This window comes from Calidris pugnax, unplaced genomic scaffold (genome assembly GCF_001431845.1).
Source record: "Calidris pugnax isolate Ruff unplaced genomic scaffold, ASM143184v1 scaffold44, whole genome shotgun sequence".
NCBI classification, from domain to species: domain Eukaryota; kingdom Metazoa; phylum Chordata; class Aves; order Charadriiformes; family Scolopacidae; genus Calidris; species Calidris pugnax.
This window is the reverse complement of record NW_015094506.1, coordinates 7,803,489-7,818,580: the sequence shown is the minus strand read 5'-3', so window position 1 is coordinate 7,818,580 and position 15,092 is coordinate 7,803,489. Positions and strand designations below refer to the sequence as shown.

The 15,092-nt window shown below is 38.4% G+C and overlaps 1 protein-coding gene across 8 annotated transcripts in view; it reads left to right on the top strand.

Moving 5' to 3' along the window:
* ANO4 (anoctamin 4) overlaps positions 1-15,092 on the top strand; it is a 198,168-nt gene that overhangs the window by 54,444 nt on the left and 128,632 nt on the right. For all 8 annotated transcript variants that reach the window (XM_014964207.1, XM_014964206.1, XM_014964204.1 and 5 more), the window contains one exon: positions 9,107-9,310. In XM_014964207.1, coding sequence (XP_014819693.1) covers positions 9,244-9,310 — 67 coding nt within the window. In that variant the 5' untranslated portion in view covers positions 9,107-9,243. The remainder of the gene's footprint in view (positions 1-9,106; positions 9,311-15,092) is intronic.

The following is a 15,092-nucleotide window of genomic DNA, read 5'->3' as shown; positions in this document are numbered from 1 at the left end:
GCCCCGGGGGGGGGGGGGAGTTTCATTTATTCACCTGGGCTCATACAACTGGCACAAGCAGCACCTCACGTTTGGCACCATAGTCCTGCAGTGTGCCCATGACAGTCACCAATAAGTAAACAGCAACCGAAGAGAGCTTTATAGTCGCTTAACTAATCTTTTCACTCATGCCTAAGGAAGACAAGTGTCTTTTCCGACTGTCACGTGGAACATTAAAGTAGGGCTATTGTATGACACTCTCCAAGACATTTTCATGACTTCGGGTTGTTATCTTGCATCTCTGTGAGCACTATGGGAGATTTTCAGTCATGCTAGATAATCACTGTTGAATGCTAGCTTGTTGTAATTTAATAAACCACCTTCAGGGCTATAAAAAACGTCCAATTATGGTGGGCCTAAGCATGATCTTTTTAGTTATTAGAACTTTGACGGACTTAAATTAACACTGGCTCTGGATGCAGTTATACTACAGGTAATGTAGCAATTTTTATAGGGGAGAATAAGCTATTCTGGCCAAAAACACATTTGCAAATATAAACTGTGTCCCCCTGGAGTCCATGGCTCTTTAACTGTTCGTTTCTAAATTGGTGCAGATTAAGCAACATAAACCCAGTATGTACATAAGCCCCTTCTTCATGGAGTCCTGGCTCTAGTTCAGACATGCCTTTGATCACAGTTCAAAATGCAGATCCTAAACATTACCCATGACTGGCAGGCATGGGATGATAGAGGAGGATAATTGGGAAAAAAAAAACAAAACTATGCAGTGACAAGTAATACACCTTTGTGAAGATTTATTTTGCTAATACAAAAGGGCTGTAATGTGATGTTCTTACAGGAGTGATAAACATGAGACCTAGAAAGCAACTGAAGTGGAAAAAGATGCAACATACAAATGAGAGAAATCATGCACTATTGTTTTGTGCAGCCTTTGCTTGCTACAGGGACCTTGAGGTTACATGGGTTAGGAGGGAGATCCCTGGTTCACTAGAAAATTGCCTGAAGAGCTGGGAAATGTGACAGGGAGGCAGAGCCTGTGCACAAGTAATTTGGGGTAAATGAAATTACAAAGGAAAGAACAAAACGAAAGATCATTGTGCCACTGTATAAATCTTTGTTAAAGGCACAGCCTGAACTTCATGGGCATTTCTGGTGCTACTTCTTGAAACTTTCTTGATGTGCATTTCAGGTCTTCATTTATCGAAAATGGAAAGGAACAGAGAAGGAGTGACGAGGGATGATTGGAGGTATACAACAGCCTATTGGTGAAGAGCAACAGTGTAAACCAGGTCTCCTAAGCCTGGGAATAAAAATAACAGAGAGGGGTTATGATAGAGCTCAGTAATATCATGAGTGGAATTAGAGAGGTAAAGGGAAGTTGTTGTTGATGATCTCTTACAAAACTTCAGGAATTACATGTTTCAGGCAAAGGAGGAGAACTATCCCTTCACAGGCTGTATATTTAAGCTCTGGTTTCTTTCCATGGAAAATTGTGTATGCTGAAAATTTATGTAAACTCATAAGCCAGGCAGACAAAATTTTTGATAGAAATGGCAAAAAGTAACGTTTAGGGAACAGTTTCTGAAACTACTATGGGTCTTGAAAATCCTGTCATCTTTCCAGTATTTGGGAGGGAGTGGGGGGCAAGACTGTGCAAAGCCTCCGAAAACGGAGCACATGTTACTTGTCAAGATGCACTTTATTAGTCTTTTTCTCAGCTGGTTGAGTTCCAGGGAAGTTCAGTAACTAGTAGCTTTTCTGTTTTATTATTTAAAGGTTTGCAGTTGTGTGTTTGGTTTTTTGTTGTTTGGTTTTTTTGTTTTGGTTTTTCTTTTTACTTCTGATGTGCTTTCAACATTTTTCAAAGGTATACTTGAAGCATAATCTGGGTTTAGATATGATTGAATAAATTTGTTACCAATAGCAAGGGACTCGCTGTGTTAGAGAGGTAATATTTAAACTTCTGACAAATTATTTAATCTAATGTGGGAATCCTAGTGTTGTTGTAACATTTTTCCCCAAGGTGTAGAGAAAGACAGCCATGCTTTCCTGAATGTATTTGTTATCTAAGTAGGACATGTGTTGGGAAAAAGAAGGAAACAGCCTTTAGACTGTGCTTTCAGGATTGTGTACAGAGGGCAGCAGGCAAATTTTTCTCTTGTGCTCATTCATTTCCACCCAGGATTCAGAGCAAGCAGAAAAGCCCATTATGGCATCAAACATAGATGTCTCTCTGCTGAGGCTCAGATGAAACTGCATTTGCATGAGAAACCTTTTATATTGCTTGCCTTTTTATTAAGGCTAACATCCAAATGTGAAAAACCTGAAGCTGTCTGCAGAGCATCATTGACTTTAATGGGAAAAATGGCAATTTGGTGCAAGGTGAGGGAAGGTTGCTTAGCTTTTTAAGGTGGACAAATTATCTCACTTTCTCTTTTCCTGGGTGTAAAAGTTGAAAGGAACTAAATATGTAATTTACCCATTTACACACTGCACCTTAAAACCTCATTTTCTGCTCTCTGCCCGTGATTCCAAAGTGCTTTCTTATGACCTTACTTAACTTTCCTTTGATGACTGCAGGCTTTTCAGAGCTGCTTCACTTCTTGTGGCCCTAGATGATACTGCATCTGAGATTTTATTCCTCACTTCTTGCTGTATGCGCCCCTGCACTTGCCCTGCTCTGAAAAGTGCCTTGAAGAAAGGGTCTACCTCGATCTGCTCCTATGGCCTCAGTATAGGGCTAAAAGAGAATTAGGAAAAGAAAAAAAAAAGAAAGAAAAAAGAAAACAAAACAACACATAAAAGAGTGAAAATGCTGGGGTAATTTGTCTCCAGCATGAGCGCTGATGCTATGAAGATACCAAACCAAAAGGAGTTATTGCACCTGCCAGCAGCAGTTTGTTATCCCGGAGGTCTACAAAGTGGGTCAGGGCACTTGAGGCTAATTAAGCACTGTTAGCTAATGGATTGTTTATACAGTTTTGTAACTCTGCATGGCATTATTATTGCTTATTCATGTTCATATTATCTCCGGCTAGAGACAGACACATCAGGAAGGAACCTGGAACTATATGCTTGTACCCATAATGGTACAGGGTGGAACACAACTGGGGCTGACCCAAACCTGACGGTCACTACAGGGGTTGACTCCCCAGGTGGAGAGGTGCCTCAGTCCCAGCAGAGCCTTGATGACCCCAGTTCTGGGGTTAGAGCCATGTCCACCAGTACCAGGGTCGCTGTGTTATGCCCAGTTGACAAGTGCAGGTATGTTGGATGAAGTCTACTGGCTGCAGGTGTTGCTCTCTGTAGAGGTATGTGGTGCACAACGCCTGCTAACCAGGGCTAAGAAATGACCAAAGCAGGTGCCCCATCAGATGCCTTGGCAGAGTGACTTCTGAGTAGTGCAGGAAGTGGCCGTTCATCACTATAACCTCTGAGAAACCAACAAAACAAATATCACAATTCTGTAAGACTTTGCATGCAGGTACACTGTAGCATTTTCTACTTTTAGTAATTTCTCTCTCCTTTTTCTTCTTTCTGTTTGATTCTATTGCTTCCTGAGTTGGAAGTACTTTAATACTCCACTTTTAAGGTTCTCACATGCAAGTTTTATCTGGAGCATTATAAAATCTTTGGTGTAATAAGCATACTACCACTTTATAAGAGACAAAATATGCTCAGTGTAAGGGAAGTGCTGCTTTGGAAAAATTTATAATAAAAAGATATAGCTGGGAGCAATAAAATTTGCCTGCTGGCAAACTGCACAGCTGAGATGTGTTGTTAGGAAGGGAGTGAAGGTGTTTCTCTTTCATGAACCTCCAAGCTTAAACAGAGGCATCAGAAGGGAACAAAAGGGCAGCAAGAGGAGCAGTTCCTCATGGAGACAAGAAGCTTGTATGAGGGGAAAAAAGATAGAAATACAGGCATGGAAGAGAAAGGCATGTGAAGATTTGAAATTGCAGAGAAGGATTTTTGCTGCACGCAGCAAAGGAAAAGAGCTGAGTGATACATATGATACCTGAAGGCTCAAATCTCGTCCAGCTTCAAAACACTAAACTTCTACTTCCAGATCTTAAATATTTGGTTTGCAGCCAGCCAGGTGCAGGTGACAGAGCCCTGTCCAGAAGCAGTCCTCCACAGTGAACAGTCGGCTGTGGCTACTGGCTAGTATTTGTCTTTCATTTGCATTTGCACTCCAGCCCTGGGTTGAAATGGTGCTTATGATCAGTTATATTAAGCCAGACAGAGAGGCAGAATTAACTGTTAGTTTTTGTAGTGTCTATACTGCCTGTCAGAGCATGCCAGTGTGCCTGTACCCAGCTACTGAGGCTGCCAAGCTCTCTGAAAAATGAGCATGCTGGAGGAACAGGTACAGTCAGAAGCCATGCAAGCCAGGCATGCAATGGCACTGAGATTTTGGTGTCAACAGCTATAAGGCCAAGCCTGAAGGCAGGAGAAAAACCCCACCAAACATAGGCATAGTTAATTGAAAGCCCAGTCTGCAGCATGCTGCTGGATAACTTTCTAGATGTCTTGTGTGGGTATTGTCATGCTGCAAAAAGTAATTGTTGTAAACTTTAACATCTACTCTTCAGAGATCTCTGCACTCTTCTGTCACATCTATGACCCACAAACCTCAAGATTCATCAGCAGTGTGGGCTATTTGCAGGAAGAGTAGGGAGAGTTTACTCCAGAGTCTACTTAGTGCCAATAGTTAACCAGGTTTTTATCTCCCATAAGCTACAGGCTCTATTCCCAATAGCTTTTCCACTTCTGATTCCCCTTCCTTTTGTCTCTACTTTTCTGCACGTTATCTGGGGATGTATTTTCAACTGCTGGTATCTCCTTTAAAAGGACTTTCACCCACATGAAAACAAGGTAATACCTCAGCTTACTGCAATATTGCTGTCTTACGTTTTTGCAGACTTCGAGTTTAACAAAAGAAATGTACATAGAAAAGCAAGATTTTACCTCTCTGTGGGAAAATATGAAAAGGTAATTAAATAAAGACACTTGCATCTTTGATCTGCACCTGGTTCTCAAGAAAATAATGGAAATTCACTCTCCTAGTCAAGACACTGTCTTACGTGAAGAAAATTACTGCCATGGCAAGGAGAGTGGGGTGAAGAACTTCCAAATATACTGAATATACTGGTGATGCAGTTTTGCTGTAAACTGTGATAGGTTTTGAGCACTTTAACATTTTAAATATGTCTAAAGAACAATCTGTAAAATTTCCAATAATGCTGGTACATTCTTCCTCCATGTAGTTTGATGTTATATCTTTATAGCACCTCTCTTTAGTGGAAGAAACAAAATGTTGCATATAACCGGAGTGAAGTCTTTGATTGAATGTAATTTTGGATGTGATCAAGCTGCAACTTTTGCATTTCTTAGGAATAATGATCTGGCTGCAGTACCCTTTATTTTGATGTCTGAAAAAATGTGCTGCAAAAATAGTTTAGAGAGCTGAGTCACAGCTGCACAAGAGTTCATAGACTGTTTTCGGAACACGAAGAAGCAATTTACTTGAACCTCAGAGAAATACACCAGTCAGTTTATGTTTGGAGCCAGTTCCTAAAATAGATTGCTCATTTCATGACCAAAGGAAAGCACAGTCTTGCTGAGATGCACCAAGTAAGTACATGCCTACGCCAGGTTCATGTTTAGCATTGGTGGAATAACTTACTAACTCCATTGTAAGCTTCAGAGGAATGGTTGTTTCGAATGACAACCAGTGCTGATGCTAAAAGCAAACAGTTGTGGTTAATTATTTAATATCTTAGGGATAACTGACAGCATTTTGGGCATCATGAGGTTCTAGTGACTGCACAAGAAGGAAAGAGCTCATTTTACAGCTGGGGCTTAGCTTCTCACTGTTTGAAGCCCCTTATGGCTAAGCTGTATGGCTAACATGGTCAAAGGAATGTGCTGTCCAGGCGTTCTCATTGTCATTCTGCTCACATGGATTACTGTGCTGCCTTTCCCAAGATAAATCAACTGACTAAGGTGACTGGGATTTGCTGTCTGTGCTAAAGAAGATGTGGTTTCAACAGTCTTCAGAAGCAGCTGGCAGTTTCATTAGCCCTGTAACCAGGAGGTATGTGAGCAGCTGCTGCAGGAGAGTCCTTGTCCCTTCACACTTTCTGCAGGAGATCAGTTCTGGTGAAGTACAGCAAAATCAGGTAGCGAGCGTGCAGCTTTGGTTGCGAATGGACAAAGCCATCTTAAAGGAGAGCAATTTGCACAGCCTTTCCTCATGTGTGCAAACCTGCTGTTTTCACCAATTGCCTACAAAAGTGGTCACTCTCTTCCCCTTGGTAGTATATCTTGGATCAAAGTGTATTAAGGTTTCAGAGTCTCAAAACCTCTTCCATGACCTGCAGGGTCACATACATTGACTTTCAGTGGAACTAGAAGAGCAGAGTCATTAAGGCATTCTTGGATTTTTTAGTGAAGGGCTTCTTTCACAGAAATGAGCAGTTTAATCAATGTTGTCTAATGATTTTGAGTGACTGTAACTTACAACGTGGCTTACAGTATCCACATTTCTAATTTTTAGGTTCTGCTTTTCTATCTGCTTCTCAATTTGACTGTTTATATCTGGTTAAGGCTTTTCATTTGTTTTTTAGAACAAAGAACAGTTGTTGATTAAAGCAGTAAGAGTTATAATTAAATTAAGTGTAAAACAGTACTGTAGAATTATCATTAGCTTTGTTGCCCAAAAGAGGTTGTCCAAAGGTTTTCACCAGAGTATGCTGAGAATAATTCAAATTAAATTGGAGCAATTGCATCAATGTGATCAAAAGAAAGTCAGAATCAGCATTTTTTTACTGTAAGATAGTATTTCTTTTTAGGACTGTACAACACACACATACGAAATAGCAACTTTGCTTTTCTCTTTGACAAAGTAAAGCCTGGTTTTTGTCACAATTTCTATTTAAAAATTGGCTATTTGACAAATTTGAGAATGTTTGGTGAGTAAGACAATTTACAGTGTTGTAGATAATGTTTCACAGGACTGGTGAAACTGGAGTTGTTTTTCAAGCTTAAGGTTGTGTTATTGTTGTTTGTAGCCTTACTCTTTTCCTCAAAAACAGACCTATATTTTTTTTCCTTAAAAAACTAGTTACTACCTGAAGTGTAGCATCTTTTCCATATGATGAGACTTCTTAACACTCATGAACACTCAGAAGAAAAAAAAACAACATTATTGCCAATTCTAGTCCATCAATCAGAAAACTGTCATTTAATAAAGAAAAGCAAACAGGTGTGGTTAATTATTTAATATCTTAGGGATAACTGACAGCATTTTGGGCATCATGAGGTTCTAGTGACTGCACAAGAAGGAAAGAGCTCATTTTACAGCTGGGGCTTAGCTTCTCACTGTTTGAAGCCCCTTATGGCTAAGCTGTATGGCTAACATGGTCAAAGGAATGTGCTGTCCAGGCGTTCTCATTGTCATTCTGCTCACATGGATTACTGTGCTGCCTTTCCCAAGATAAATCAACTGACTAAGGTGACTGGGATTTGCTGTCTGTGCTAAAGAAGATGTGGTTTCAACAGTCTTCAGAAGCAGCTGGCAGTTTCATTAGCCCTGTAACCAGGAGGTATGTGAGCAGCTGCTGCAGGAGAGTCCTTGTCCCTTCACACTTTCTGCAGGAGATCAGTTCTGGTGAAGTACAGCAAAATCAGGTAGCGAGCGTGCAGCTTTGGTTGCGAATGGACAAAGCCATCTTAAAGGAGAGCAATTTGCACAGCCTTTCCTCATGTGTGCAAACCTGCTGTTTTCACCAATTGCCTACAAAAGTGGTCACTCTCTTCCCCTTGGTAGTATATCTTGGATCAAAGTGTATTAAGGTTTCAGAGTCTCAAAACCTCTTCCATGACCTGCAGGGTCACATACATTGACTTTCAGTGGAACTAGAAGAGCAGAGTCATTAAGGCATTCTTGGATTTTTTAGTGAAGGGCTTCTTTCACAGAAATGAGCAGTTTAATCAATGTTGTCTAATGATTTTGAGTGACTGTAACTTACAACGTGGCTTACAGTATCCACATTTCTAATTTTTAGGTTCTGCTTTTCTATCTGCTTCTCAATTTGACTGTTTATATCTGGTTAAGGCTTTTCATTTGTTTTTTAGAACAAAGAACAGTTGTTGATTAAAGCAGTAAGAGTTATAATTAAATTAAGTGTAAAACAGTACTGTAGAATTATCATTAGCTTTGTTGCCCAAAAGAGGTTGTCCAAAGGTTTTCACCAGAGTATGCTGAGAATAATTCAAATTAAATTGGAGCAATTGCATCAATGTGATCAAAAGAAAGTCAGAATCAGCATTTTTTTACTGTAAGATAGTATTTCTTTTTAGGACTGTACAACACACACATACGAAATAGCAACTTTGCTTTTCTCTTTGACAAAGTAAAGCCTGGTTTTTGTCACAATTTCTATTTAAAAATTGGCTATTTGACAAATTTGAGAATGTTTGGTGAGTAAGACAATTTACAGTGTTGTAGATAATGTTTCACAGGACTGGTGAAACTGGAGTTGTTTTTCAAGCTTAAGGTTGTGTTATTGTTGTTTGTAGCCTTACTCTTTTCCTCAAAAACAGACCTATATTTTTTTTCCTTAAAAAACTAGTTACTACCTGAAGTGTAGCATCTTTTCCATATGATGAGACTTCTTAACACTCATGAACACTCAGAAGAAAAAAAAACAACATTATTGCCAATTCTAGTCCATCAATCAGAAAACTGTCATTTAATAAAACTCTGTGGTAGTTACCTCATTAATATCATCCCGTGTGAGCTGTGTGGTTTTTTAAGGCATGAAAGATAATTCCTCCTGCAGGCCAGTAATGCAGTAAACCATGACTGTGTATTAATTTAAATATCTATTAGTGTGGCTGACTCTGATGTCTGCAGCATAGCAGCAAAAAATGTTCACATTTTTCATTCTCATAGAAAATTCATGTTTTTATAGTTTTCTTTCTTTTCTTCTTCAAGAAGGGTGAAGCTGCTCCATTTTTTAATCCTGGAAATTTTTATATTTTAGTTATTCCATGCTGGAATCTTGAATCTAATGGTACTAATTCTTATTCCTGTCAGGTATAAGTTTATCTATTCATGGGGCTGAAAAGCGTGCGCAAATCTGTCAGAGGAGAACTGCAGCAAGCTACCCAGTGTCACAGCGTCCGCCCGTGGTCGGGCATCCTTCACTCCCACAAGTCAGAAGGTCAATAAAAATGGAAGCCTCATCTTCTGGATCTATTTCAGCAGTCACTGGTGAAAAAGCAAAAACACATCAGCCAGGTAACAGATTTGGCTTAATACCTTTTTCAGTTCCATTTCTTTTGTACTGTGCCAAGATGTTGTGAAGCTGGTATCAATAATCAATGCTTGCATGGAGGACAGTCTGTTGATGATCAGAGGTATCGATCGATGTTTTGTCTACGTTTGGTATGGTTTTGTCCATTATAGGTTATAGGGAGTAACAACAGTTGGGACAGCTGAAAATGGGAAATTAAAATGTAAGTTTAATCATTAAAAAACTTGCAACATGTAGTGGCGTCCAGAATGTTAATGTAGAGAGAGCTTTGGGCTGTTGTTTTTTAATACTTTTCCCCTTATGCATGTTTAATTTTGATGAGCCCTGAGCTAATGGCAACACTCTGGAGGCTACAGGCATCCCCTGTGGAACTCAGTAATTGACACTAATGTTCATTTTGAACAAAGGCATAATCCAGGGTATAGATCAAAGTCTTGCTGCTAGAGCGCAAACAAGAACTCTAGATCCAAAGGAGATTTTACAACATGCGCTAACTGGTTAACAAAATTAAACTTTTTAAAAGAAAACTAGAATCTCCTGGGAGCCATCAAATTCTAATTGACATCATGAGTTCATCCCTTGTTATGTTAATTGCCAGAGCTATTTTAGAAGTATCTTTTCTTATAACAGGGGAGTACATTTGTGCTGGCCATGTTCAGTCATTCTTCACAGTGAAAATTAAACTCCAAATTTCTTTCCTGAGTAGAGCAAATTAAGGCTGCCCATGAAGTCAGTTTTGTAACTTCTATATTGAAGGGTCTCAATAATCTTCCAGTGTTACTACCCAGGAAAGGCCATGATGCACCCTATATGCAGCTACTTGGGTGCCACAAAGCAGAGTCTGTGTGGGACAGACAGTTCTGCCTGCAAACCCTGAGCATACTTCCATTACCTTGCAGACCTAGTAAATAGCTTAATTTTTTGTAGAAGTTGAGAATTTAGATTATTTGTTGTGGGTTGCTGTGCAGGTCTACTGCCATGAGTTTCATGCACCCATACTGTTTAGTCATCATAATCTTTGTCAACACAGATTAATTAAGAATTTACAGTGACTCATAACCATATGCTTTGTTTATTTCAGTTCCTCTGTTCACTTGTTCGTCTTTCTATTTTTTCAGTTTCTATGTTTTTTTCTTTGAAGTACAGAAATTGCTACTACAGAAATGTTGTTGTTGCTAAAGATATATAATCATGACTGCAGCATGTTAAAAGATTGACAAATTAATATTGCATAACAGTTTGTGAAAAAAAGTTCCTTGAATATCCCCAATAACTGTATTCATTTCAAGCTGTTACACGTTGTACATCTATGTGTTGATAGATGTAGCCTGTGCTTTAATACTAATTAATGTGCAAGCACTATACGCTGACTTGTGATTGAGAAAAAGATCCCTTTTTAGGTAGACCACAGAGGTTTCCTAAAAGGGAGCTCATTAGTTAGCATCATTTTGAGGATGATTCTCTGAGGAATTTAGCTCTCAGTACAGTCATATGAGATGAGTTTTGTCTATTGTATTTTGCTCTTTAGACAATAACAGCAAATATGACTTACAGAGAATGTTCTTGGTAGTTTGGTTCAAGGAGGCATTTAGTATTATGAGCTTCACTGAAGTTAAGAGGAGTTAATAGTATCCAGAACTTTAAATGCTGCAGATGTATGACAGGAGTCTTCTCTTAACCAAATTACAGTGTCATTGTTTCATCTGGTATGAAATCATGTTTTTATGATTTGGGTCTGACTTTTTAATTCTCTGTAAGAACACTAAATTTGTCTCTGTGTCCAGATTAAATTACAACTATTTGAGCTGTATGCAAGTAGACTTTAAGAAAGATTATGGTCAGGCAGCAATCTTAATAAATAACTCTCCTAAGAGAAAATTTTAATTTAAGCCTAAAATCTTATGTTATTTACTCTTAGAGAGCCACAAATTAACAGCTGCAGCTTCATAAATAATTAGCATAATAAACTAGTTGACCAATGGCAGTACCTTATTTAAGGCTGTACATTATAAATAGTTAAGTATTTCAGAGAGAAAATGTTCTGATGTATACTAATTACTCAGGTAACAGATCTTACACCACCATTTTCCAAGCTATCCTCCTCCTATTGCATGGAGTTAACTCCTCAGATTTTTGTTCAGTATAATTTTAAGTAGTTCATGCAATTTGGGTTCTTCCTTCTATTGGAGTGCTGTTACCACAGTCAAGTAGGTCTCACTGTTGGAACAGTATACATAATACTCAGTCTGAAATTTCCTCTGTACAGTTAACAACTACTCCAAACATGAAGACAGTCTGGCATAATAGATTGTACAGAAGGTTATTGTGAGGATTTCAAATGGATTTCTAATTCTTATCAATCAGTCTAGAAACATGGAAAGAAAAGATTCTTGATAAAATGACAGAGTTATGAATGTGTGTATTTTTTCCCCTCTTAACAGCACACTAGTTCTGTTTTCTGCATACCACTTTGCTTCCCCTGGCCACATTTCTTCTTTCCAGAATGACACCTTTTATGATGAATTCTTTTTAATTGACAGCTGTTTCCTTTGACTGAAGTTCATAGGTAGCTACATGCTAAGGAGGAAGAACTATGGATATTGTTCAGTGTTACAGCACTCCTTTTCAGCTTGTTTCCCTGCCAGTTATATTTGTAGCTGATAAGGAGCTTGAGGCTGATGACTTTTGATGTTACTCTAGGGGTTAGAGGGGCTAGAGAGCAGTAAGTTGTACATAATATGCCTTATTAAAATAAAAATTTTTAAAAAAATGTGTTGTGCAAGCTTGCAAATAAGTATTGCTCAGCCACAAGCAGAACCGCAACTTTTGAACTCTGATTTTAAGCAGATCAGAAAGCATTAAGTAACTGAAACAAAACACAGGAAAACACAGGAATTAATGGAATAAAATGTCTGTTAATGGTGAAGACTCCTGACACCTTTGCAGGTGCAGCTGTATGAGTGAAGTTCCTCTTAGAAAGGAGAAAAAGCAATCAGATGGTAAATTTAGATGCAAAAATACTGAGGCAAATACACATTCCTTCCAGAATGAGGGAGGAACAGTAGTTTTAGTTTTGAGAAACTTCCAGTTACTATCTCCCAGTTAGGTGAGCAGTTGTGGTATGTTGTGGCTAATGGGGTACAAGGCTATTATTGAAGTACAGGGTTCAAAGCATTTGAGACAAACCTTTGGCTGCTGTAAATTGTTAAACCTTTCCTGAAGATGATTTATGATTCATGTGTCTGTATTACACACAGGAGGCTTATTTTGAAAACAATGGTAATCAGCATTTAGGTTGTCTGTAAGAGCAGCAGAGCCAAGTACTGGATGAGCCAAGAGGAGGTTAAACTCTCATGCCAGTCTGTTACCTTAGTGCCAGGGTTAGGCAGATCTGGGGGCAAAAAAAGTGCTTGCCTCACTTCTGACAGTGTTGCGCCTTTGTGATGGAGTATGCAGGACTTTAATTTCTGCCTGCTCTTTCCATCAATACTCTTTAATCCAAATCAGGACAATATTACCTTGCTTCCTCCTGTTGGTGATGAATTCTTTGATTCTCAGACTCTGCAGTATTTGTCAAGCCTAGTTTCTCTGGGAGTCATTAAATTTTCCAGCTGTGGAAAAATTGCCTTATTTGATAAGTCTAAGCAACAGTAAATTGAATTCTTTCATTGTGTCAAACTCCAGAACCTTCTTAGTTCTTCTCTATTTACAATGCTTGCTAATAATTGTTACCCATTTTGTAATAACAGGGATTCAAAGATTCCTCAGCAAGATTTTCTTTCTAAGTGCTTCCTGTAAAGGCCTCTGATGAAGCCTTCATGCATTTGAGTTTTGTATAGAAGTGAATATATAATAATGTATATATTAATTTATATGACTTGTACAGATTAGATCTGCAGGCAATATACACATCCAACAGGTAGCACTGTCTTTGAAATAATTTATTTCAATAATTTAGTAAATATGTAAAGAGTTTTCACCCCAGAAAACACATAAAAATATTCCAGAAATTTCTGCTTTCAAGAGTTTACTGTTCAAAAATACTGCCTTCAAAGCAAAAGAACAGTACATTTTGGAATGGAGAACTCTTGCTTCCTGAAATGATATAGGCATATCCATTATATTTGAAAGAATTTTATGTTCAATGGCAGGGAAACAACTACTGAAAGGACTGGTTTCTGGCATTATGGTAGAAGTCTAGTGGGGTCATTGGAATTCAGTGAGAATCTCTTTTTCAGCAGTCTCTTGTCTGTTATGACAAATATTACCTGATAGATAAGTTAGAAATGTTAAAGGAAGATGTATTTGCCTTTAGGCATGCTTTTCTTTACTTTTGGATCCTCTTTTTTCTTACTGCTCATCAAACTGTAGCATTTTTATTGATGCCTGTAGTTACTGGTCATGAAAATAAGAAAGATGATCTAGTGCTGTTGGCCAACAGAACTGGCTTGGGAGGCAAGGAAAAATGCAAGGTTCTTGAAACTGTGGCAATTAAAATTAAAAGAATAAAGGAAATATATGTTTAATGAGCTTAGTCACAACTTAATGAACTTTGAATCATCAAGGAAATTATAACTGAGTCCTTCAAAAATGACAATTTACTGTGCAAAAGATACCCTTTTTTCATCAGAAAATGTGCACATGCTTGTCAGCATTCACGTTTTGTTGTGAATGGTCTTTAGAAGATCTGTGTGTGTTAGATGTCATTTGTTGGTTAAATCACATTCTTTTTGCTGACTGGCGGGACACGTGGCATAAATCTCTCTCAGATTAAAAGAATAAGCTGCAAGAAAGCTCTGCCAGAAAGCTCTGTCGTGCAAATATTTCTTGGCAGCAAACACGTGTATGGTGTGGGAATGGCTGATGGAAACTCACCTGAAAATTTGAATTCATGTTGACAGTAGTGCTGTTATCTTACTTGTCTAACATTATTAGGGGCGCAGTCTTTTTCAATATGCCTTCTACTGGGTGCATACAGAACTTCCTCCCATGTAGAATGAAGCATGAAAAAAACAAACAGATTTCAAGAAAGTTTAATATTCCTTTCATCAAAATAATTTTCGTATTATAAAAAAAATAAGTGTCCCTATGCAGAAGGGACAAAGAAACCAGGCTGCATACTTAACTTTTCTCTTTATCTGCAGCCTGTGTTCAACACAATGCAAGTTTGATGCACCAGACAAAATTTCTCCCATGTCTGTACCTCAAGCGTGAGCTGGAAATACCTCCCTGCTGAACACAGAGAAGGTTCATTATCCTGACTATTGGAGCTCTGGAGCCTCTGCAAAGCTCCTACAGAGAAGAACAGTTTGCCTCAATTACAATGAGGACCTTTTGTCACTGGGCTGAGTGACAGATCATCACATGGTGATTATGCAGTACTTTAAATTTAAGAACTGAACTAGCTAGCTATCACTTTGCTTAGTCATTCAGCCCATTTCATTCATCACTTTACTTTTCTAGGGCAAAAGCCACTTCTTTGAAAATTCCTGTTCCTAAGCTAAAGTCTCCTAAAATGTTCATTCTAGCAGTTTGGAGAACAGTTTTGCAAACAGCTAGAGGATAAAGCACTGGTTTTCAATGCTAACTACCTTGTTTAATTAAAAAAAAAAAAATATTTAGGCAGAAATCGTATCCCTTTATATCAATTTGTGAATTTGTGCTGCATGTGATACACAAAGGTACTGAATGTACCTGGGACCTGTGTATGACCTTAATAAGGGGCTTCAAAAATACTATTAGTAATTTTAAATGGTGACTTTGAGG